The sequence below is a fragment of the Elephas maximus genome, chromosome 22 (genome assembly GCF_024166365.1).
Source record: "Elephas maximus indicus isolate mEleMax1 chromosome 22, mEleMax1 primary haplotype, whole genome shotgun sequence".
NCBI lineage: Eukaryota > Metazoa > Chordata > Mammalia > Proboscidea > Elephantidae > Elephas > Elephas maximus.
In genome coordinates this window covers 23,009,654-23,030,845 of record NC_064840.1, presented here as the reverse complement: position 1 = coordinate 23,030,845, position 21,192 = coordinate 23,009,654, and the positions used below count along the sequence as shown (strand labels likewise).

The following is a 21,192-nucleotide window of genomic DNA, read 5'->3' as shown; positions in this document are numbered from 1 at the left end:
CACCAAGGGCTCCCTCCACCACTGCCACAGGCCTGGAAAGGGGAAACTGGGTTCTAGGCCCCAGCCAGCACCAGGGACAGCCAATCAAGACCCAGGTCCCCAGGTGCTTATGAGGCTGAGGGGACCTGCCTCAAGGAGTGACTAGGACTCGGGATGGAGACAGGCATTCTGCAAACCGGGGCACCTCCACAGGCGGGCAAGGGCTTCGGCCACTCTGCAGTGAGAATAACGTTTATTGAGAATGGCTTGTTACAAACAAAATATATTTATGTATAAAATCTCTGCAATGCAAAATATCCCTTTCGCTCCCTGCAGCTGGAGCTGGACCCCAGTGTGTGCAGGTGGGCATTAAGTCCCTGATGTTTGGGCTCCTTCTCTGGCCCACTGTCATGTCCTGTGCAAGAAGGCACCACAGCCAAGGTTTGTGTCCTGCCTCCAAGCCCTCCCAGGCACATCAGACAGCTCAGGGGTGGGCCACCTCCAGCTTGGGGGCTTGCCCTGAGAGCCATCTTCGAAGCCTGGGAACTGTCTCTCTGCGTCCTGTGATGAAGTAGGTGCCATGACCACCATCTGTGGTCCAAGTGGCTCCAGGCAGCAGCCCGGCCTACGCACAGCCCTTGCTCACACTCAGCCTCCCGGAAGCTTCCTTTCCTCTCATCATCCTTCTGACGCGGCCAACTCAACCATGCTGCCACGCCTCTCCCAAGAAGACCAGGCTGTACAGCTTCCACGTGTGAGACTCCAGGGCCCAACTGCTCTGGGCCACGGGCCACCAGCATTAAGGCAATGGAGACGAGACCCATCTGGAGCCAACAGTCCCTGAAATCGGGGTGGCTGCCCAGCCAGCAAAGTGACCCTGCATGCCAACGTGCCCCTGGCCAAAGGCTGCTTCTGGTGTAGAGGAGCAATGTGGAGGTGCCAGTTCTGGGATGCAGAACACCCGGTGGGCAGGGCCGATGGGCAGGGGGGAGGGGTGGCAGTATCATCACCTTACTGCAAACCAGGACCTGGGTGTACATGGGGGCCCTACACCTTGGCCAGGAGGCGGCCCCTGTGAGAATGCTCCTAGACTCAAGGCTCCACACTGTCCTGGGCGGACTTTATCCAACAGCCAGGTTTGTCTATGAGGACAGGGCCGACACTCAGCCTGCTGGCGCTGGCCCCTTCTCTGAGGGCAAACCTGGGCTGGCTGACCTGCCTGGTGAAGAGAGGTGCTAGTGGTTCTGAAGTACCTGTGATATCACTATTATTGTCTGATGTGAAGGTGACCCTCGCCTCCAAAAGAGAAAACCTAAATCTCAAAAACTCATGAGACGAGACAGCTACAGCCTACACAACTTGCTGGGTTGTGTGATCCTGGGCAGGTGCCACCCTTCTCTGTCAAGGGTCCTGGGGTAAAAAGCAGGGCAGGGGGGCACAAGCTGGTTGCAGCCAGGAGAGTCGGGGTGCTGGTACTCTGAGGGTAGGCCTGGCTGTCGGGGCCTTGGCAAGTGCCAGCAGGCCTCATGGGTGTGGGGGCTCTTTGGGGCCGAAGCAATTGTTCTTGGACCTCAGGGCCAGACATTCCCAGGCCACAGTCTGTGCTGCCAGTCATCTGGCCCTCCAGTGGGACGGAGCCCACCACAGCCCTAAGGGCCCAGAGCTGGTGTACCGTGGAGGACTGGGCCTTGGCGCCCCTGTGCCCAGAGATCTGGGCTCTCCCCAAGGGCCAGGGCTCTGTGGGACGGTGTGGCTACATCAGTGGGCAGGGTCAGAGGCATCCTGGACAGCAAGACCTGGGCCTGCTGTGGGGGGATGAGGCGGTGGCAATGTGCCTCAAGGGGTGCTAGGGCTCTGCAGCCCTTCCCAGAGAGCAAGGGGTGAGAACAGTTCTTGAAGGGGCCCAAGGTGGGGTATGATGTCTCCCATACCAGGAATCGTCCTGCTCCTCTCAGGTTAGTGACGTCTCTCTCCAGGGCTCACATGCCGAGGTCCGTAGGGAAGACTCCGTAGGCCTCTCCCTCACCCTGGGGCTGTGCTCACAGACAACAAGGGCTCCTGGGGTCTGAGCTCCCACTGGGCATGTCTGACTCAGGCTTGGGATCCTGGGGGAGTTCCCCTTGGCAACCAGCACTGACAGGCAGCAGCTTCATTATCCCACTTCCCAAAGCCGGGCTGCAACTCAGCTCCCAGCCCAGCAGGCTGGGCCAGGTCTTCTGAGTGGGCCCCGTGCACCAGGCCCCGCTGTCAGCTGTCCAGGTAGACAAAGAGGATGTCCTCGTCCGTGCCATAGCTGGTTCTGGCCTCCTCGAAGTTACTGACACTGGTGCTGCACATACCTGTAGGGGTGTGGGGGGTGCCCTGCTAGTGACTGAGGAGCTGGGTAAGTCTGACCACATCCCACTGCCTGGCTACCTCTCGAGACTTAGCTCAAGTTCTGCCTGTTCCAACCTCATGATCTCATTCTCTGACCAATTCAACAGAGGGAGAGAGTGAAGCCCAGGGAGGGGAAGAAGCTTGCCAATACCGCGTGCATCGGTGTGGGTCAGGCCAGTCTCTCCCTACACCCTGGGCCAGGATGGGTCTCAGCTGGGTATGGTCTGGCCAAGTCTTCCTTTCTCCACCAGTGTTTTGGAGCTGAGAATTACCTTTACCCAAAGAATACGGCCTTTCTCTCCTGTTCTGGGATATAACCTGTTTAACAGTTAATGGTCGTGGTTAAGTGCGCTCTAACTCATGGCGACCCCAGGTATGTCAGAGTAGAACTGTGCTTCACAGGGTTTTGAGTAGCTGATTTTTTGGAAGTGGATCACCAGGCCTTTCTTCTGAACTGCCTCTGGGTTAGCAGCCGAATTCTGTCACTGTTTGCACCACCCAGGGACTCCTAGGTAATCTCTAAACCCATGGAGTTCCCCCAGTGACCAGAATGTCTTTGTTAGGCAGGCAGGGCCCCCAGACCACACCTGATGGTTTAGACATTTGAGGTGACTCGGGTTGGACTGGCCACACAAGACCCACCACGGCATAACAGCCCAACCTCTGGGGAGGGAGAAGGACAGGAGACGGAGTCTAATCACGTGGCCAACGATTCAATCAGCCATGCCTAGTAATGAAACTCAGTGACAACTTTGGACATGGAAGCTTGGAACTTGCAGTGGTGCATGGCTGATTGGGGGGTGGGAGGGAGCAGGGCCTGGGCAGTGGTGCAGGGCTGGTGGGGGCGTGTGTGGGAGGGCAGAGCCTGGGCAGTGGTGCTATGGCTGGTGGGCGGGTGGGGGGAGTAGGGCCTGGGCAGTGGTGCAGGGCTGGTGGGGGCTCGTGTGGGAGGGCAGAGCCTGGGCAGTGGTGCTATGGCTGGTGGGCGGGTCGGGGGAGCAGGGCCTGGGCAGTGGTGCAGGGCTGGTGGGGGCGTGTGTGGGAGGGCAGTGGTGCGTGGCCGGTGGGCGGGTGGGGGGAACAGGGCCTGGGCAGCAGTGTGGGTCTGGTGGGGATGTGGCGGGGGAGGGCAGAGCCTGGGCAGTGGTGCATGGCCGATGGGGGGGTGGGGGGAGTAGGGCCTGGGCAGTGGTGTGGGGCCGGTGGGGCCGTGTGTGGGAGGGCAGAGCCTGGGCAGTGGTGCGGGACCGGTGGGGACCGTGTGTGGGAGGGCAGAGCCTGGGCAGTGGTGCGGGACCGGTGGGGGTGTGTGTGGGGGGGCAGAGCCTGGGCAGTGGTGCGGGACCGGTGGGGGCCGTGTGTGGGAGGGCAGAGCCTGGGCAGTGGTGCAGGGCCAGTGGCGGGGGTGGGGAAGGCAGGGCCTGGGCAATGGTGCGGGGCCAGTGGGGGTGTGGGGGGGGCAGAGCCTGGGCAGTGGTACAGGGCCAGTGGCAGTGGTGGGGGGGAAGGCAGGGCCTGGGCAGTGGTGTGGGGCCAGTGGGGGTATGAGGGGGGGCAGAGCTTGGGCAGTGGTGTGGGTCTGGGGCCTGGGCACTAGGGGGGTTGGGGGGGCAGGGCTTGGGCAATGGTGCGGGGTGTGTGGTGCGGGGCTGGGTGGGTGACTGGTTTGCCTGCACCGCCACGGGGAATGGAACCGATGACAGGAGTTCGGGGGGTGGGCAGGAGCTCTGGGGAAAGGACGAAGAGGGAAGTCTTGTCCATCCCAGGGTTCAGGGAGGGACCGCGGGCATGTGTACTCACGGTCGGCATAGGCGGGGTTGTTGTAGAAGATGCAGCCAGCGGCCCGGTTGTAGCCACGCAGCACAATGAAGTGTCCCTGGTAGTCGGGGGTGCGGCAGAAGCAGCGGTGCCCACGGGGGGCAAAGCAGCAGTACTTGATGGGGCTTGAGCAGAGGTCACAGTGCAGCACACCCGAGTTCACCAGCACGATGGCCACATGACCCTGCGCCAGGTGCGCCTGGATGTCCTGCACGCTCACTGTGCTGTGGGGAGGGGGATTCGGGGAGGCATCAGCTGACCGCCAGACTGCCCACCTCTAAGGTGGAGCCACGAATGGGCTCCCTGCCTCTGCCCATTCCCATGCCACCCCTTCCCCGTTCTGCCCTGTGTCAGAGGTCAGGGTCACGCACGTCCTCCCCTGCTCTGAGCTCCTGCATGTCCTGCCTGGTCTTGGGGCCTCCTCCCAGCCTGTGAGATCAAAGGTGCATAAGGCCCCTCTCCTAGGACCCGACCTGTGAACTGGCTGAAGATGGCTGCCTGCAAGGCCCAGGGCAGCAGGAGGCGCCTCTCGCCAGCCTAATCAGGGCCCTAGAGCCACACGCGGGAGCCCAAACCCCTTTTTACTGAGTCTCTATTGTTCCTTTAGTCTAAATTATACGTGGTCTATATTGGAAATTCCAGTCCAATTTAGCTCTCCAAGTCTGGCATGACAAGTTCCGACCAGATGCTTCTCTGAAGGTGCTGTTTTTTTCCTCAGGCCCCTCAGAAGGCCTTGTCGGCAGCCTCTCCGGAGTTGTCCCTGTCCAGCTGAGAGGACCATCTGGAGCAGCCCAGACAGGCACACAGGCACTGCCCCACGCAAAGCCCTCAACAGGCAGCCAGCCCAGATGAAGACTTACAAAAGGCGAGGGCCCCCCTGGCCAGCTGCCACCGTCTCTCAGAGGGAACACCCACCTGCTCGTGCCCACCCTCATCAGTGGCCTCCTCAGGAACAGGAGTGCCAGCCCCATGTGGCCTGGCCCAACTCCAGCCCATGCTAGACCACGTGGCCATGTGGCTTGCCATCTTGGCCTGGGGAAGCCTGTCCTTTTCCCTTTGGTCTTTGAAAGAAAATAACTGGCTGAGCTCCAAACAGCCTGTGGATGGTGGGGGTCTCAGCAACAAGCAGCAGCCCCCCGCCCCCAGCCCTGTGAGCCCCTAGCCAGCACATTTTTCAGGCCTTGTCCCTTTATTAGTGCTCCTGTGCACTGCCCACACCCTCACTCTGCAAGCCAGCTGAGGCTGGCGGAGTCAGCCTCTACACCATCCCTCTAGTACCTGCTTAGGAGCCACCACGAGCCTGAGCCTTGGATGGAAAAACCAAGCTTAGGGGCAAGGAAGCTCCCACGGTCACCTGGTATTGTGGGTTAAATCGTGCCTCCTAAAAAGGTATGTTTAAGCCCTAACTCCTGGTACTTGTGAATGTGATCTTATTTGGAAACAAGATCTCTGCAGATGTTATCAGGTTAAGATGAGATCATAATGAATTAGGGTGGCTTTAAATCCAACATGACTGGAGGGAAGTTTGGACACACGGACACACAGGAGAGAAGGCCACGTGAAGCCTGAGGCAGGAACTGTGATGCATCTACAAGCCAAGGACGCCAAGGACGCCAGCAACACCAGAAGCTGGAAGAGGCAGGGAAGGATCCTCCCCTAGAGCCTTCAGAGGGAGCACGGCCCTGCTGACACCTTGATTTCAGACTTACAGCCTCCCAAACTAGCCACCTAATGACGGTGGCCTGAAGAAGCTAAGACACTGTGTAGGAAAACCCAGTCCTGCCTGACTCCAGAGTCCACCGCCCTTCCCAGGTGTACCCCCCAGAGGACCTCAGCCCTGTAAATCTATGCATGAGTGTGCTAGAGGAAGGGTGTGGGGGCTCACCATTTCTCCACCAGCACCTTGCAGGCCTTGGCCTGTGCGAACAGCTGGTTCACCCGGGTCTCCTCTGTGTCAAAGTGCTTCCTGTAGAAGGACTGGGGGGAGAGGGGCAGGCTGGAGCAGCTGCCGCCCTGGCTGCCCTCACCCTGTTTGGAAGATGGACTCAGAGATGGCAGGAGAGAAGAGGAGCCACCCATGGGCACAGGGCGTGTGCAGCCCACCTAGCCATAGCTGTGTCTATCCTGAGCTGTAGAGGGGCTGGCTGGGCATGAGGACAGCACAGGGGCATGAAGAGGATGCTGGGGGCGGCTCTCTGGGGGGACGAGTTGCCTGGGGCTTATACGTCCAACAGGTGGACAGGTGGGTGGGGGCAGGAGCTGGTAGAGGATGAGCAACAGGTCCACCCGGGCCCATTCTGCTCAGCCAGGCATGGCCAACCGGACAACTTTGTTTGTTACAGAGGCCTCAAGGAGGCCCAGCCCCACAGGAAAGGTGAGGAGACCCTGTTTGGGGGCCTTTCCTCTGCCTCAGCCGCAGGGAGCAGGCCAGATCTGAAAGCCTCATGCGCAGCCTCCCCCAGCCTGTGAGATCAAAGGTGCATGAGGCCCCTCTCCTAGGACCCATCCTGCGGCGGGCTGGATCCACTCTGGCCTGAAGGGGGCAGAGATGTACCAGGTGTTGGCATGGCTGACCATGTATTGGCATTATTTAAAAAAAAAAGAATTCTGGCTTTCTTTTAGAATATCAATTATACAACTTAGAGCTGCTATCCCCTTGGGAAGAAAGATAATGGGCCTATGATGGCCGGATGAATTTGGACAAAGTGGTCTGTGCCCCTGGACCCCGCCTCCTGCTAAAGCATTGAAAGGCTGCAGGAAGGTGGCCTCAGACATAACCTCCTGAGAGCTGTGGGAGGTAGGCCAGGAGGGCCCCTGGGCCGTGAGGCAGGGGTGCCAGGGGATCCCCAGGACTCGCTGCTCAGATGCTCTGGGCAGGTGTGATGGCTAATTTTATGTGTCAACTTGGCTAGACTATGGTTTCCAGTGCTTTGGCCAAGCCTAGACTAATTACTGTTCTGTAATTTAATCTGATGTAATCAATTAATTAGTTGAAAAGCAAGCTCCTTAGGATATGGCCTGCTGACAGATTATAAACATATTTTGGCAGAACTCACTCTCTGCTCTTCACCCCTCCTGTCACCTGACCTATGGATCTTGGGACATAAGCCTGCAGAAGTCACCAGCCTGTTGCCTGACCTACGGATTTTGGACTTGCCAGCCCCCCGCAACCACGTAAGACAATCCCTTGAAGCAAATCATCATCTATCCCTCTACCCCTCTATCCATCCACCCATCTCACTGGCTCTCTTCTTCTAGACAACTTTGACTAAGGCAACAGGCTGGAGCTCAAAGGCCACCTGGTCTTACCTGCTTGCAAGCCCTGCCTACAGTAGGTCTGTCACTGCTCCCTCATCTCCACTCGCCTTTGTGCCCCTCAGAGGGTCCTTAATCATTACTTCCTCCAACAATTGCAAGTGGTCAATCACATCCTCCCACGGCCCATTAGGCAGGCCCTGGCAGGCAGCTCCTCACCTGGTTCTTGTAGCCCTTGTCAACGCCTAGGGTCTGGGTGCAGAAGCGGTGCCTCACGCCAAAGTGGCGCATTAGGTAAGCCAGGTCGATGGTCCAGATGCTCCTGGTCAGCCGCAGCGCCTGCAGGGCACTTTCAAACTCGCTGTCGTCCACCTGGCCTAGGTACCTGCAGTATACAGGCACTGAAGCCAGACCATCCTCCACCCATAGGCCCACCAGCACTCCAAGGCTCCATCCTTCATCACGAAGCCCTCGGTCCTGTCCACTGGTGCCCAGGCACAGTCTGAGGGCTGTCAGACACCACCCTGGCCTCAAGAGTCAAGGGCTGGGTCTGTTTCTCGAGTGTCCCATGTTGTGTGACTTTGGATCAAATGCTTCCTCTTTATAATGGGGACTTTGGGCTGCACTGGCAGTTTCCAAAGTTTTAGGCACAGAGCCCTTTCCTTGAACTCTGTCTTTCCTGGAACCCCAGGGTGTAAAACAGGGAAGAGGGAAGCCTCTCTGGGACTCCAGACAACAGACTGGATTCCCACACAAGGTGATAACCACAGTCCCTTCCAGCCCTGATGTTCATGTAGCCTCAGCTTAGAGGTTGGCTCTGAGGTGACCCCATCTCCTGTGGCTGGGAACCCGAGGCCAGAGGGTGTCTTAGGCATGGGCCACTCTGTGGGGCAGGTCTGAGCACAAGAAGATTCCCAGCCAGCCCCAAAGCCCAAGAGGCATGGCCAGAGGGAGAACTGGAGGCCTGGTCGAGCCCTTACCAGCTTTGTATATGGGACTATCCCCTGAGGGAAGCCGAGCCTTTCTCAGTCCTGACCACAAGGCCTGAGGACAGTGGTCCTGCCCAGAGGGAAACCAGGCCTCTCCCAGTTCTGACCACGATGGCCCGAGGACAGTGGCCCCAGTCTCTGTGCTGCCCTCCCCGGGCGACCACTCACCGCAGCACCATCCTGGAGCAGGCCAGGCCACAGTCCCAGTGGTAGAGCTGTTGGATGATGGGCACGGGCAACTGCACGAAGTCCCCTGCACAGAAACACAGGGTCACCACCAGTCGGAGCCTCTGCCTTCATCCCCACCAAGACCCTGCTGGGGCTCTCAGGGGCCTGCCTGCCTGAGTCCCTCCAGTCCCTCCAATTCACTGTCCTGCAACAGCCAGGGGTCTCCCCAAATGCAGTCAGAATGGGTCACCCCTACTCAGAAATCTGCAGTGGTGGGTGCCCGTTGTGGCTGCTGCCTCCTCACCTCCCCACCCTCACCAGGCCTACCTCCAGGCAGAATAGTCACCTGCCACAGCCCCTAGCCCCAAGGTCTTTGCACACCCGAACCCTCTGCCTGGACACTCCTGTGCTTACTGTGCCCCTCAGGCACCGCTTCTCCAGGATGCTGCCCATCAGGTCCAGCCCCCTTAACGCACACCACAGACCCCAGGCCTCTCCTTCCGAGCCCTTCTCCAGGTGAGTGCTGTGAGGAGGTAGGGATAGGGCTGTTGTAACCCTGGGGCCAGCATGTAGGAAGCACACAGCACAGAGTCATGTCTGATTCCAGAGGGCCCTGGAGTGTCCCGACTCCACAGTCCCCAGAACTCCCAAGGTTCAAGCAGCATAGTTAGGAAGAGCAGCACGTCAGTGTGCATGAAAGGCTCTGCAAGCCTCACCACTGTGTCCATACCACGGCAGTGAGGGGCAGTGACAGGCACCAGACTTCCTCGTGCTGCACCGAGCCCAGCCATCTCTAAAGTGCAACTTTGATCCGACTCCGTCATCCAATCCACACACAGTTCTCAAGCACTCAGTAAGGGGCTAGCATGTGCCCTGGAGATCCAACATGGAGGATACTGGTAAGTTCCTGTCCCGGGAAAGTGAAACTAGGCAGAGGATTGACCATGCCATGTGCAACAAGAAAACAGCAAGGGAGGAGACCCTGAGGAGGGCAAGGGAGGAAACCCTGGGTGGCACGAGGGTTAAGTATCTGGCTGCTAACTAAACGGTTGGCAGTCCGAACTCACCCACAGATGCCTCAGAAGACAGGCCTGGCGATCTGCTTCCAAAAGGTCACAGCCAAGAAAACCCTATGGAGCAGTTCTACTCTGCATACATGGGGTTGCCATGAGTGGGAATCAACTCGACGGCACACAACAACAGGGAACATGGTGGGGGACTGTTGTGGGCTGAATTGTGTTACGTTCAAGTCCTAACCCCTGGTACCTGTGAATGCGACTTATTTGGAAGTAGGGTCTTTGCTGATGTCATCAAGTTAAGAGGAGATCATGCTGGATTAGGATAGGCTCTAAATCCAATGACTGGTATCTTTATAAAGACAGAGACACAGAGAAACACTGGAGGGAAGATGGACACATGAAGACCAAAAGAGACTGGAGTGATGCAGCTACAAGCCAAGGAAGGCCTGGAGCCACCAGGAGCTGGAAGAGGATCTTTCCTGGAGCCTTCAGAGACAGCACAGCCCTGCTGATACCTAAATTCGGACTTCTAGCTTCCAGAACTGCAAGAGAGTAGGTTCCTGTCGTTTAAGCTGCCCAGTGTGTGGTAATTTGTTACAGTGGCCTCAGGAACCTAAGCCAGACTGTGCCTTGGAGGGTGAGTCAGGAAAGGCTGTGAGGAGGAGCCACCCACAAGACAGGAACAGTGAGCAGATGATAGCGTGGGCAAGTAGCAGGCGCTGGGGCCAAGATAGCAGGGCTAGCATGGGGCTTACCAGGCTTCCCACTGTGGAAGGCCAGGAATCCAGACAAAGTTCAGAGCCCAAAATTCCAGAAGGGACTTCCCTGCACTGGCCACCACTCCATTACTCATTAATGATGCCCATTCAACGCTACGATCCAGCTGCTTGTCTCTCCCTCTCAGGGGTCCCAGGGACTCTCCATACTGAGCCGCTGGGGGGCCTGCCCCCTTGACTTCCAACGCTCCTTCTTCTGCCAGCAGGAGGGACCACTCCCAGGGCCTAGGGTTACCCTGGGCTTTCCAGCCTCTGTACAGTCCTGGCCTGGCCTGACTCCCAACTCCTGAACTGCTACGCTTGAGCCTACCCCAGCCATTAGGGCTGGCTCCAATGCCTCCACCTCCGATGCCACAACCTTTCATGTGTCTGCACTCTGCTTGACCCGAGTCTATGCTCAGTCCACAGGACAGGCCCTGTACCTGGCCCTGCACCCAGCTCTGTGCCCTGCTGGACTGAGTGTGTGCTCCCAGGAGGCAGGGACTTGCAATTGTCCTCTGCAGCACTGTACTGCCTCACACCCCACTCCTTACCACCACTGGCCTGCAGCAGGGCATGGAGGCCAAACTGCCACACACCGCCCCCTTGCTGAGCCGCCTGACCTGCCTACTCTGTGAAACGGCCACCACAGACCCCAGCCCATAGAGTGCTGTGAGCACCCAGGCAGGAATATGTGTAAAGCCCTTTACGGGTGCTGCCCTGACCCTACCCCCAGCTAGGGCCTGGTGCGTTGAGCCCATGGGCTTTTCAGTGACTGATTTTTCAGAAGTCGATTACCAGCCCTTCTGAGGCACCTCTGGGTGGATTCGAACCTCCAACCTTTTGGTTAGCAGTGAAGTGCATATACTGATTGCACCCCAGCAGCTCCACGTCTACCCCAGGTGCCTTTGAAAGGAGCCCAGGCCTCTGCCTGAGGTTCTCACATGCTTGCCTCCTTCTCCTTCCACGGATTTAGTCCTGCCTGATTCCTGCCTGTCCTTCACCCCAAATTCCTCCCCCAGCCCCAACTCTGTCTCCACACACAGCTGCCTGGGGAATCCCATGCAGTTTCCCAATGCTCTTAGAGTCCTCTCCTCTTCCTGTGGCCCTGCCCACCCAGGCCCCACCAGCCTCATTCACCCTGCTGCAGTTACTCTGTGAACCCATCAAGCTTCATCCTGCCCAGGGTCTTTGCACATGCAGGGTGCCCTAGCCTAGAACTCTCTTCCCCCGGCTGTTCTCAAGGCTGCTACTGCTTGTCATCAGGTCCCAGTTCAAAGTCTCCTCTGAGCAGCTTTTCCTGACTATACCTTTTGAGGGCAAAGGGGGGACCCTCCTTCATAGCATCCTCTTTGTTTCACATGGTACTTATCAAACGAAACTAAAAAAAAAAAAAAAACTATTATCTGTCTCCCCACTAGACTGTATGGTTGCTGAGGGAAAATACCTCACCTCATCTTGTTCACTGTTATTCCCAGTACCTGGCATCCGATGCTTAAGATCCCTGGGTGGCGGAAATGGTTTGTGCTATCCTGCTAGCAGAAAAGTTGGTGGTTTGAACCCACCCAGCAGTACTGTAGAAGAAAGACCTGGCAATCTGCTTCGGTGAAGATTAAAAATCCAAAACCAAGCCCACTGCCGTTGAGTTGATTCCGACTCATAGCAACTCTGTAGGACAGAGTAAGAACTGCCCCATAGAGTTTCCAAGGAGCACCTGGTGGATTCGAACTGCCAACATTTTAGTCAGCAGCCGTAGCACTTAACCACTACACCACCAGGGTTCCCTGGTGTAGATTACAGCCACGAAAATTCTATGGAGTGGTTCTACTCTGTGACACATGGGGTTGCCATTAACGACAGTAACAGTACCTGATGCTTAGGAGTAACTCAATATCTGTTGGAAGAAATGAACTTATTAAGCACTCGCTGTGTGTCAGGCTCTGGGGACACACGGGTGATTAAGACTAAGCCCTGCCTCTGAAGACTCATATTCTAAAATAAGTATGCCCCACATGGGCTGAGGGGAGGGTGCAAGCTCTATATAGGGTGCTGTACAATCATGGAGGAAGGAAGGTGCCTCCCTTCTCAAGCACCCCTCGCTGTGGCCACACACCACCTGTTTTTCTCTGCACAGGCTGTTTATGCCTAGCCTTTGCACTCAAGGGTGCCTTAGTCTGCACCGTTCCTCCCATCTTTGAACATCTGGATACTCTGATTCCGATCCCCTCCAGGCCTCAGTGTAGAGTACCTGAGGTCACACCCACCTTCGCCAGCCAACAGCCTGAGAACACCTCAGTGGCAGGCAGGGAACCTCTGCCCCGAACAGGTGTTCAGACATACTTGGGGAAAACCAAAACCAAACCAAACCCACTGTCATCGAGTCAATTCTGACTCATAGCGACCCTATAGAACAGAGTAGAACTGCCCCATACAGTTTCCAAGGAGCACCTGGCAGATTCGAACTGCTGACCTGTTGGTTAGGAGCCGTAGCACTTAACCACTACACCACCAGGGTTCTCCATACTTGGGGAAGAGAAGGCATTTTCCTGAGATGCCTGGGGCTGCTTGTCACTGCAATGATTTCCTGCCCCCAGGCTTCCAGACCACTGCCCTCTGCTTAAGGCTGCCTCCCTACTTTGGTTGGCACCAGCTCTGGCCACACCAGCTAGGCCATCTGTGGCCAGACCTCCCCTGTGGCCATGCTTGGCAGCATTCTCTAGGGCCCTGGGAGTCTTAGCTACCCCTCCTCCTCATGCCCTGAGCTCCAGAACCCTTGATCCTGAGGCCCCAAAGGGCCAAAACCCCAGGTGGCTGTCCCCAGCCTTGGCCCAGGCAGGCCACTCTATAGAAAGCTGGAGGTGATTTTCTGCGTGTGGTGGGTGGAAGGATGATAAGGGCAGGCAAGACCTTGGTTTTTGTCCTGATAACAGCTTCAGCCCTTCAAGCCCACAGCCACTACCAGATGTTAATACATGGCACCAAGGAACACCCCAAGAGCTGGGCCTGCTTGGAGGGCCCTGGCATCAGCTGGCAGCTGTCATCAGAGAAGGGAGGGCGCTCAGTGGCCCTGGGTGCTCACCACCTCTCAGCCTCAGTCTGCTCATCTGTAAAACTGGGAATAACAGCAGCAGTAGCCTCCTTCATGAGGTCATCATGAGGATTAACGAGGTACTGCACATACACCACTCAGCACAGTTCCCACCTCATAGGAAACCCCCTATAAATATGAGCCGGGACTCGCTCAGGCTCAGGAAAGGCAATGTCCTGCCCAAGAGCGTAGCTGAGCTAACTGGAGAGCAGGGCCTACACTCTGCGGCAGCATCAGACCCCTGCTCCACCCTGCAATAACAAAGGCGACCCCTCCCTCGTGTGAGGACACCATCCATGACAGCTCAGGGCCAGTCCCATATGCTTTGGCCTCTCCCTGAGTTGGCACCTCTTCTCAGCAGAGCAGGAACCACCGCACTCCCCCACTATCCCCTTCTCAGACAAGCAAACTCAGGCCGCGGCACTGCCCCACCAGTAGTGGCCTCTGCTTCCCCAAAAGGCCCCCTTAGGGCAGAAGGAACCAAGGGTGAAGACATGTAGCAAGAAAAGAGCTGACCACAGTCTGAGAAGGGGAAGAGAAGGGGCGCACTCGCTCTGTGCTCCCGCCCAGTCCCCTGCCCTTCTCTGAGCCTCAGCGTCCTCCACAGTTCCCCGAGGGGACACATCTTCCACGCGTCTCCGGCTGGACTTCCCGCTTCTAGGCAAGGTGGCGCCCCGCCTCACAGCCGGGACCGGCCCCACCCCGCCCCACGGCCGGGCGACAGGGGCCTCAGCTCCGGGAGGACAATGAAACCCCGACTGGCAAGTGGGGCTGGGGCGGGGTGTCCAGCTGGCCCCGTCCCGTCCGAACTCCAGAGCGCTGCCCAGGCGGCAGTCCGCCCAAGGTCGCGCGGCCGGACCCTCGTCCCCCGGGGCCAGGGTTAGGCCCTGGGGAGGCACTGACCGGGTTCGAGCGGCGGTCCCGCTGCCTCCGCCTCCGTCCTCATGACCCGGGCGGCGCGGGGCGCCCATGGCCCCGACCTGGCGCAGGCTACCGCTCGGGCTGGGGCGGGAGCGCGGCGGCGGCGCGTCTGGTCCGCGGAGGGGACAGAAGGCGACGGTCCGCGGCCCCGAGCCCCGCCCCAGCCCTGCCTGGCAGCGGCCCCGGACGCCCCGCCCCCACCTGGGCCCCGGCTTGGAGGCCCAGTCCCTTCCGTTCCCCAGCCGCCTGATCGAAGCCTGCCCCGGCCATTCGCTGTCTCGCCTTCTCTTGACCCCGCCCCTTTCCCTAGCCCTTGCGCCGACGCACAGGCCCGTCCCCGCGGATCCCCGGAAGCCCCACCCCTTTCTTGGAGCCCCGCCCCGAAGGCTGGCGCTCTCCCTTAAGTCAGGCTCCGCCCCTGTGGGCCTCCCTCAGGTATAATCCCTGGCCTGCCCCTTGTTCCGCCGGGTCTCCAGGAGACCCAACCCTACTCCGACTACTCTATACCTCAGTTTCCCTGTCCATATAATGGATACCTCGCCTCGCTCGGGGCGCTCCTTACCGGGCGGTGCCGGGTTCCAACGGCTAACTTGCGAGGGCAGGTCCTGGCGCTTAGTCCCACAGCCTGCCGCCCCCGATCCGAGAGCCCAGGCCCCGCATCTCCGCCTTGCCGTCCAACTCGGCCTTGGTGTGGGGTGCCTGGAAGCGCGAGCTCCCCTTTCCCCTTGCCGGCCCGAGTATCGGTGTTTCCGGCGGCACCCAGGCCCTGTCATCAGCACGCTTTTTCGGGGCCGGAACTATAGTGCCACAGCCCGCGTTTCCCATCCGGTTGGGTGAGGAGGCAGCCGAGGCGAGACAGCGCCCACCACCGGAGAAAGGAAGGGGGCTGGCCTCGCGCGCGGCATTCTGGGAACGCGGGGTCTTCTGGGAGCGCGGGACCGCCATTCGCTCGCTCACGCTTTCGGTGCTGCTGAAGTCGCTTGTCCACGGAAGAAGTGGAAGAGGAGGCCGCAGCCGGTGAGGAGAGGCCGGGGACGGGTGACGGGAGGCCGAGGCTCCCGTGAGGGGCCGGGGCTGGGGAAGGACGCGCTGCCTTGAAGTTCTGCGGGCCCCTGGGAGGGAGGAGAGGGAGAAGCCCGGGGCAGTAGCGTCACCTCACTCGCGCCTGGAAGTGGGTTTATTGGCTCCTTCCAAAACTACATATTTATCCTTTTTGTACACCTCTCCATGTCATTGTTTTTTTTTTTCAGTATCCAGAAAATAATACTGGAATCGTTTCTGAGTGATTACCTCCTTTACCCCAAATCTTGTTTGGAGCTTCCTTTTCAAGGTTTTTTCACTTCGGATCATCTCCTGCTTTCCACGCTGTTGCAGAAGTTTTAAATGCTGCTACGTGTTCATTGGGTCATTTCTTCGCATGATTCTGCAGTGGTTCTCTCTGTCTTCAGCATAAAATCCAAACCCCTAAAGCTAGAACTCAGGGATTCTCACCAAAGGAAACCAACTTTTCCAACTTCATGGTCCCTTTCCGGGGTAGCGTTGAGTCTCCTGGAATCCCTTTCTGTTCTAGTCTTCAGCCTTTGTTCATTGCAGATTAAAAATGTTTGATGCTTTTTTCTTTTAATAGGTCCAGTCAGGTGCTTGCCCTGGTTGGCTTTTTTCTATAAGATAAACCTTTTTGCTTATAGCATGTCACTTTGTGAACTCTTCGATATTTTCTTTTTAGCTTCAGTGGTGATGTAAATGGGGTGCCATGGGACACTAAATAGATTGACTTAAAAGCATAACTTCCTCCTAAATTTGTTGGTGGATCTTTTGGTCTGCGTTGTCCACTGTGGTAACCACTAGGCACCTGTGGCGTTTTGAGCACTTGAAGTATTGCTAATGTGACTGAGGAACTGAAATTTTAGTCGTATTTCATCTTTTTAAAGTTCTAAGTAGCTACATGTGGACTGTGGCCACTGTATTGGGCAGCTTGGGTCTGTATCGTAGGTTCTCAAAGTGCAGTCGCCCACAGCAGTGAGTTGGCAGGTACGTTTGTACAGTACATGCATTCACTCCCCTCCCTCCTGTAATATTGGCTAATGGTCATTTGGAGAAGATAAAGCGATCTGGTAGTGAGGAGGGAGACGGGAGGCACTCTCTTCATTCCCCTTAGCCTTTTCTGCCCAGCCCCACTTTTCACCCTACCCCTCATCTTGCACTGTTTGCCAGATAGTTTTTTCCAAAGGAGCTAAACACCTTTTTCAATAGCTCAGGAAATACAGCTAAGTTTTATGGAGTGCCAGACCCTGGTGGTGTAGTGGTTAAGTGCTACGGCTGCTAACCAAAGGGTTGGCAGTTTGAACCTGCCAGACGCTCCTTGGAAACCCTATGGGGCAGTTCTACTCTGTTCTGTAGGGTCGCTATGAGTCGGAATCGACTCGATGGCACTGGGTTTGGTGTTTTTGGTTTTTAGGCCCTGAAGGAGGCATGTGCATGCTATATGCCTGTTCTGGTTCTGAAAGATGAACTAACTGTTGTCTCTCTCACTGCAGAGTTTTCTTCCTGCCAAGATGTCTATTGGTGTGCCGATTAAGGTTCTGCATGAGGCTGAGGGCCACATTGTGACATGTGAGACGAACACCGGTGAGGTATATCGGGGGAAGCTCATCGAGGCAGAGGACAACATGAACTGCCAGGTACCTTGCTTTGCATATGAGACTGAAGGGGATAATGTGAGCCTGTGTTGGAGGACAAAACTGTGGTGACTAGAGCGCCTTCTTGAAGTTGGTCTCTTTCAACAGTTATTACTGAGTGCCTTATGAGTACCAGGCCCTCTTACAGGTACTCAGGATGTGGACATGAGCAAGAGACTTACTGTCTCGAGGCAGAAATGGTGTTTGGAAATTTGGAATATTTACTTGTCCTTTGTTTTCTCCATTCCATAATCATTTTCTCCCATATTTTGGGGGCTTTTTGAGATAAATGACACTATTCCTTTCAGGTTCAAGGCCATTATTAAGGCATGACATGTTACAGTTAGTAGCATCTCCTACTCACATGCTGTATTTACTTGCCATCTTCTTGGAGAAGGGGTCCCATTTGATTATTGCATCAGTTATTGTGAGGTAGGCAGGTTTGGTAATAGTTTTGTCATCTATGAAAATAGGATTCGTCTACTAAATGTCACTCCATTAGTATATGATGGCATAGCCTCCTGATCTGGTTCAATTCCCATGACACAATTTGCCCTTTTTCTCATAATCGTGATATTAGAGTCATTTTACGAAGTATAAAACAGCCGGTTAAGAGCATGGACTTTGAAATCAAAGAAATATGGGTTTGAATCCTAATTGTATAACCTCAGGTATATTAATTACCTCAGTTTCTTCATCTGTAAAACAGGGGTGATGTTATTTCGGGCCATCTGAGGCACAGACACCAAGGTACAATTAGATATGCAAGAGATTTATTGGAGGAAGTGACAGGAGAAAAGAGAGGAAGCAGGAGTGGGCAAGAGAGCCACAGTCTGTCGTGCAGGCCTAACACTGGTGAAAGAATAGAGGGAAGAAAGGATCGAGTAGGAAGAGCCTGGGGCTACATTGTAGCTCTGAGGATGATTCATAGCCAAGCATAGATGACTCATTTGAGGAGTCTGGCATGGGACAGAAATGGCCTGGCTCTCGTACCCCTGCCGTAGGAGCAGTCTGGGGAGAGTAGCCTTGGGGTTTATGCAGTGGTGGGTCTCAAAGGTGTGACACCCAGAGGCCATCAGCTCCGTGCACTCCTCACAGCCTGTTCTCCCTCAAAGAGAGATCTGAGCATCTCAGGGCTGTCACAAGAATAAGCCTGAGCCCATGGCCTGTTGTCAGGACCCGATGAGCTGTGTGTGCGGCAGCTGGTGTGCTGCCTCTCCACCTCTTGAGTGATTGAGATTTTATTTTCTAAATGAGGGAACTGAAGGTCAGAGAGGTAGAGTGACTCACCGAGCTGACACTGCAGGTCAAGCATCCTAACTATCCACCTGTTATCTTGCCAGATTCATTCATTCACTTGTGCTTTCTCTGTAGCTTTGAGCATCTTCTTGCAGGTGGATCAGCTGGCAGCTTACCGGCATTGGAGGAGGCAGACGTCTGTGACCGCAGGTTTCTCTCTTCTGTGTGATGCTGTGGAGCTGCATGCTGTGGGCTCTGAAAGGCCTGTGGTGCCTGGTTTCCCTCAGGAGGGTTCCAGGAGGTGTGACTGGCTTTGTCTCATCGCTTTTGCCTTCATGAGCAGCGGCTTTCATAGACCCAGGCTTGGGGCTTAAGGGTGTCCTTATCTGTTTAAGGCACTGTCGTTTGCTGAATAGAATACAGGACTGGGGACAGTGAATCTTGATGTGTTCATCTAACCAGCTGTACCTATTTGGGCAGGTTACTGAGTTTCCAGGGCCCCAGACTTCTCTGTGATATGAGGGGTCTGAAGAGGTTATAAGCTATCTTAGAGATGCGGTCTCTCATAAAGGAGGATGCACAGGACCTGGCATTAGACAGACCTACAGTTGGGGGCAGCCTTGACCTCCTTCACCCTGCTCCCTCCTCTGCATCTCTGCCTCAGGTTTGTTGAGCAGACGAAATGAGTGGATGTGTGCAACACTAGCTGAGAGCACAGTTGGTCACCTGCATCCCCGCCCATGCCAGGGTTCCAAGGCCTCACCAGATCTACCAGCACCTAGGCATGTTGAATAAAACCCAGTGGGCTGTGGGAGAGCCAGACCTAGCGGCAGGTGCGTGTTGACTGTAGCTCGCCCAGACAAATCCTGCTCTGTGAGGCTGCCTACCTTTCCAACCCTAGTCAGTCCTGCTTTGCAGAAACTGAGACATCTTAGTGCTTTCCGTACTTGTTTTTTTACTAGAGGGCAACTAGAATTTAGTATCTGACATGATGTAGTTTTTTCATAAAGTTTTGTATTATAAAAGCGGAGTGGGTCGTTAGCATACCCCAGGGATTTGGAAAAGAGATGACAGGATTGCACAACTCCGTTTTACATCTAGATGTATTTCCTTTTGGACTCTTTCCCCAGGCATGTATTTGCGTTTTGCTCTGCTCCCTTTCTGAAAGAGCTAGAGGTGGCTTATGAAAAATCATAATAAAGTAGATAAATGGATCAAAGTGCAGGCAAGCTGGGGTTGAAAGTAAAATGAAACCAGGCAGTCAGTAAGTAAACCTGAGTCTTGTGTATTTAGTACAAGTACGTTTAGATGTTACCTTAGAACATGCAGTTTTAAGCTTCCTGGAGGTAAGGCACAGAGGGATATCATCAGTTCTGAGCTCATAGTATCCATAAGATTAAATATCAAAAGTGTCTTTTTCCCCGGCACTCACATTTGGGAGAAACTTTAATCTGGCCCCAGATGAAGGAGGTATGGTCCTGTATTAGGTAAAGTCCTTAACAGTATCCCCATTAAAAAAAAAAACAAAACCTTTTAGGGTCCCTCGGGTATTATTAATATACACCTGTTCCTTACTGGGAGACCCTGGTGGAGTAGTAGTAAAGAACTGCGGCTGCTAACCAAAAGGATCGGCAGTTCAAATCTACCAGGTGCTCCTTGGAAACCGTATGGGGGCAGTCGTACTCAGTCTTTTAGAGTCACTGTGAGTCGAAATCGACTCAGTGGAAACGGGTTTTTGGTTATCCCTCACTTATTGCCTATCTCATTATCTGACAGTTCCCATTTACAGCAGTAGTAAAAAAATCTATTTTGCACAGTAGTGACCCTATTGACACACACCCTAGCTGGGCGCTGGGCGAGGGTTGTCCAGGGCACACGGAGGGAGGAGCTGTGCCACGTCCAGGATATTTAACCCCAGTCTAGAACCTGTGGGGTGCCCAACACTCCGATTCCTCCAAACCTGGGCTCCCACCTTCTCTCCCTCCCAGCTCTCTCCAGCATGCCCGACAATCTGCCTCACATGGGCAAAAGGCAGCGCTCACCATCACGGAGCTGCCCTCTGGCTGAGGCCTCCATGCATCGTCCAGCCAGCGCCATCCTGCTTCCCGCACCAAGTGTACTGTGGAGCCCAAGCTGGGACGTTGGGCCAGCTGAGGATGCCTTGCCAGCAGCCCACAGCATGAATTCAAATTCCAGTGAGCAGAGCGACGGCAAGCCCCTGACCACTGCAGGCACACACAGGCCGTGGCCACCAAGCTGGGAGGCGGGGGCCAGGGCAGGAAATCACAAGTATTTCACATAATGACCTGGTCTTTGAAACCTAACCATGTCAGTAAGTGAGGAGTGGTCTCTTTTCATTGCACTTTTTTTCCTATATGTAATTTATTTTAATTTTTGTTATTGTTGAGAATGTACACAGCAGAACATACACCAATTCAACAATTCCTACGTGTACAGTTCAGTGACTTTGATAATATTCTTTGAGTTGTACACCTATGGTCATCCTCCTTTTCTGAGTTGCTCTTTCACCATTAACAAACTCACTGCCCCCTAAGGTTCCTATCTGATCATTCGAGTTGCAGTTGTCAGTTTGATTCTATGTAGATAGATCTTAAAAGAGCACAATGCTCAAGGCAGATACTCTTTTTGTTAAGCTAAACTATTGCTGGTTTTAAGAAGACTTCAGGAGATGTTTTTGGTTTAAGGTTTAAAGATTATCTCAGGGCAGTGTTTTCAGGAGTTCATCCAGCTCCATGGCTCCAGAAAATCTGGATCCTGTGAGAAGCTGAAATTTTGTTACGCCTTTTTTCCCGTTTGATCAGGATTCTTCTGCAGTCTTTGATCAAAACATTCAGTAATGGTAGCTGGGAACCATCTAGCTCCTCTAGTGTCACGGCGAAGGAGGCA

At 55.3% G+C, this 21,192-nt stretch overlaps 2 protein-coding genes across 3 annotated transcripts in view; one reads left to right on the top strand and one right to left on the bottom strand.

Moving 5' to 3' along the window:
- Positions 1-215: 215 nt before the first annotated feature.
- GUCD1 (guanylyl cyclase domain containing 1) lies at positions 216-15,185 on the bottom strand. Of its 2 annotated transcripts, none has more exons than XM_049865418.1 (6): positions 14,931-15,185; positions 8,586-8,670; positions 7,648-7,813; positions 6,059-6,150; positions 4,156-4,397; positions 216-2,318 (listed from the first exon to the last, which is right to left on the bottom strand). In XM_049865418.1, exons 1-6 carry the CDS (start codon positions 15,139-15,141, stop codon positions 2,227-2,229), a joined length of 888 nt encoding a protein of 295 aa, XP_049721375.1. In that variant the 5' UTR covers positions 15,142-15,185; the 3' UTR covers positions 216-2,226. The 2 variants fall into 2 exon arrangements, with proteins under 2 accessions (XP_049721375.1, XP_049721376.1); XM_049865419.1 differs by lacking the exon at positions 14,931-15,185 and adding an exon at positions 14,351-14,552.
- A 73-nt stretch (positions 15,186-15,258) lies between these two features.
- SNRPD3 (small nuclear ribonucleoprotein D3 polypeptide) overlaps positions 15,259-21,192 on the top strand; it is a 28,205-nt gene continuing 22,271 nt past the window's right edge. The window contains exons 1-2 of the mRNA XM_049865420.1: positions 15,259-15,385; positions 16,906-17,049. Of these exons, the coding sequence (XP_049721377.1) occupies positions 16,924-17,049 (126 nt within the window). The 5' untranslated portion in view covers positions 15,259-15,385; positions 16,906-16,923. The remainder of the gene's footprint in view (positions 15,386-16,905; positions 17,050-21,192) is intronic.

Coding starts and splice junctions, on each gene's coding strand:
- GUCD1 (XM_049865418.1), bottom strand. CDS start 15,141: ATGACAGGGCCTGGGTGCCGCCGGAAACACCGATACTCGGGCCGGCAA. Junction 8,671..14,930: donor TTGGAACCCGGCACCGCCCG/GTAAGGAGCGCC, acceptor GTTTCTGTGCAG/GGGACTTCGTGCAGTTGCCC. Junction 7,814..8,585: donor TGCTCCAGGATGGTGCTGCG/GTGAGTGGTCGC, acceptor TGTATACTGCAG/GTACCTAGGCCAGGTGGACG.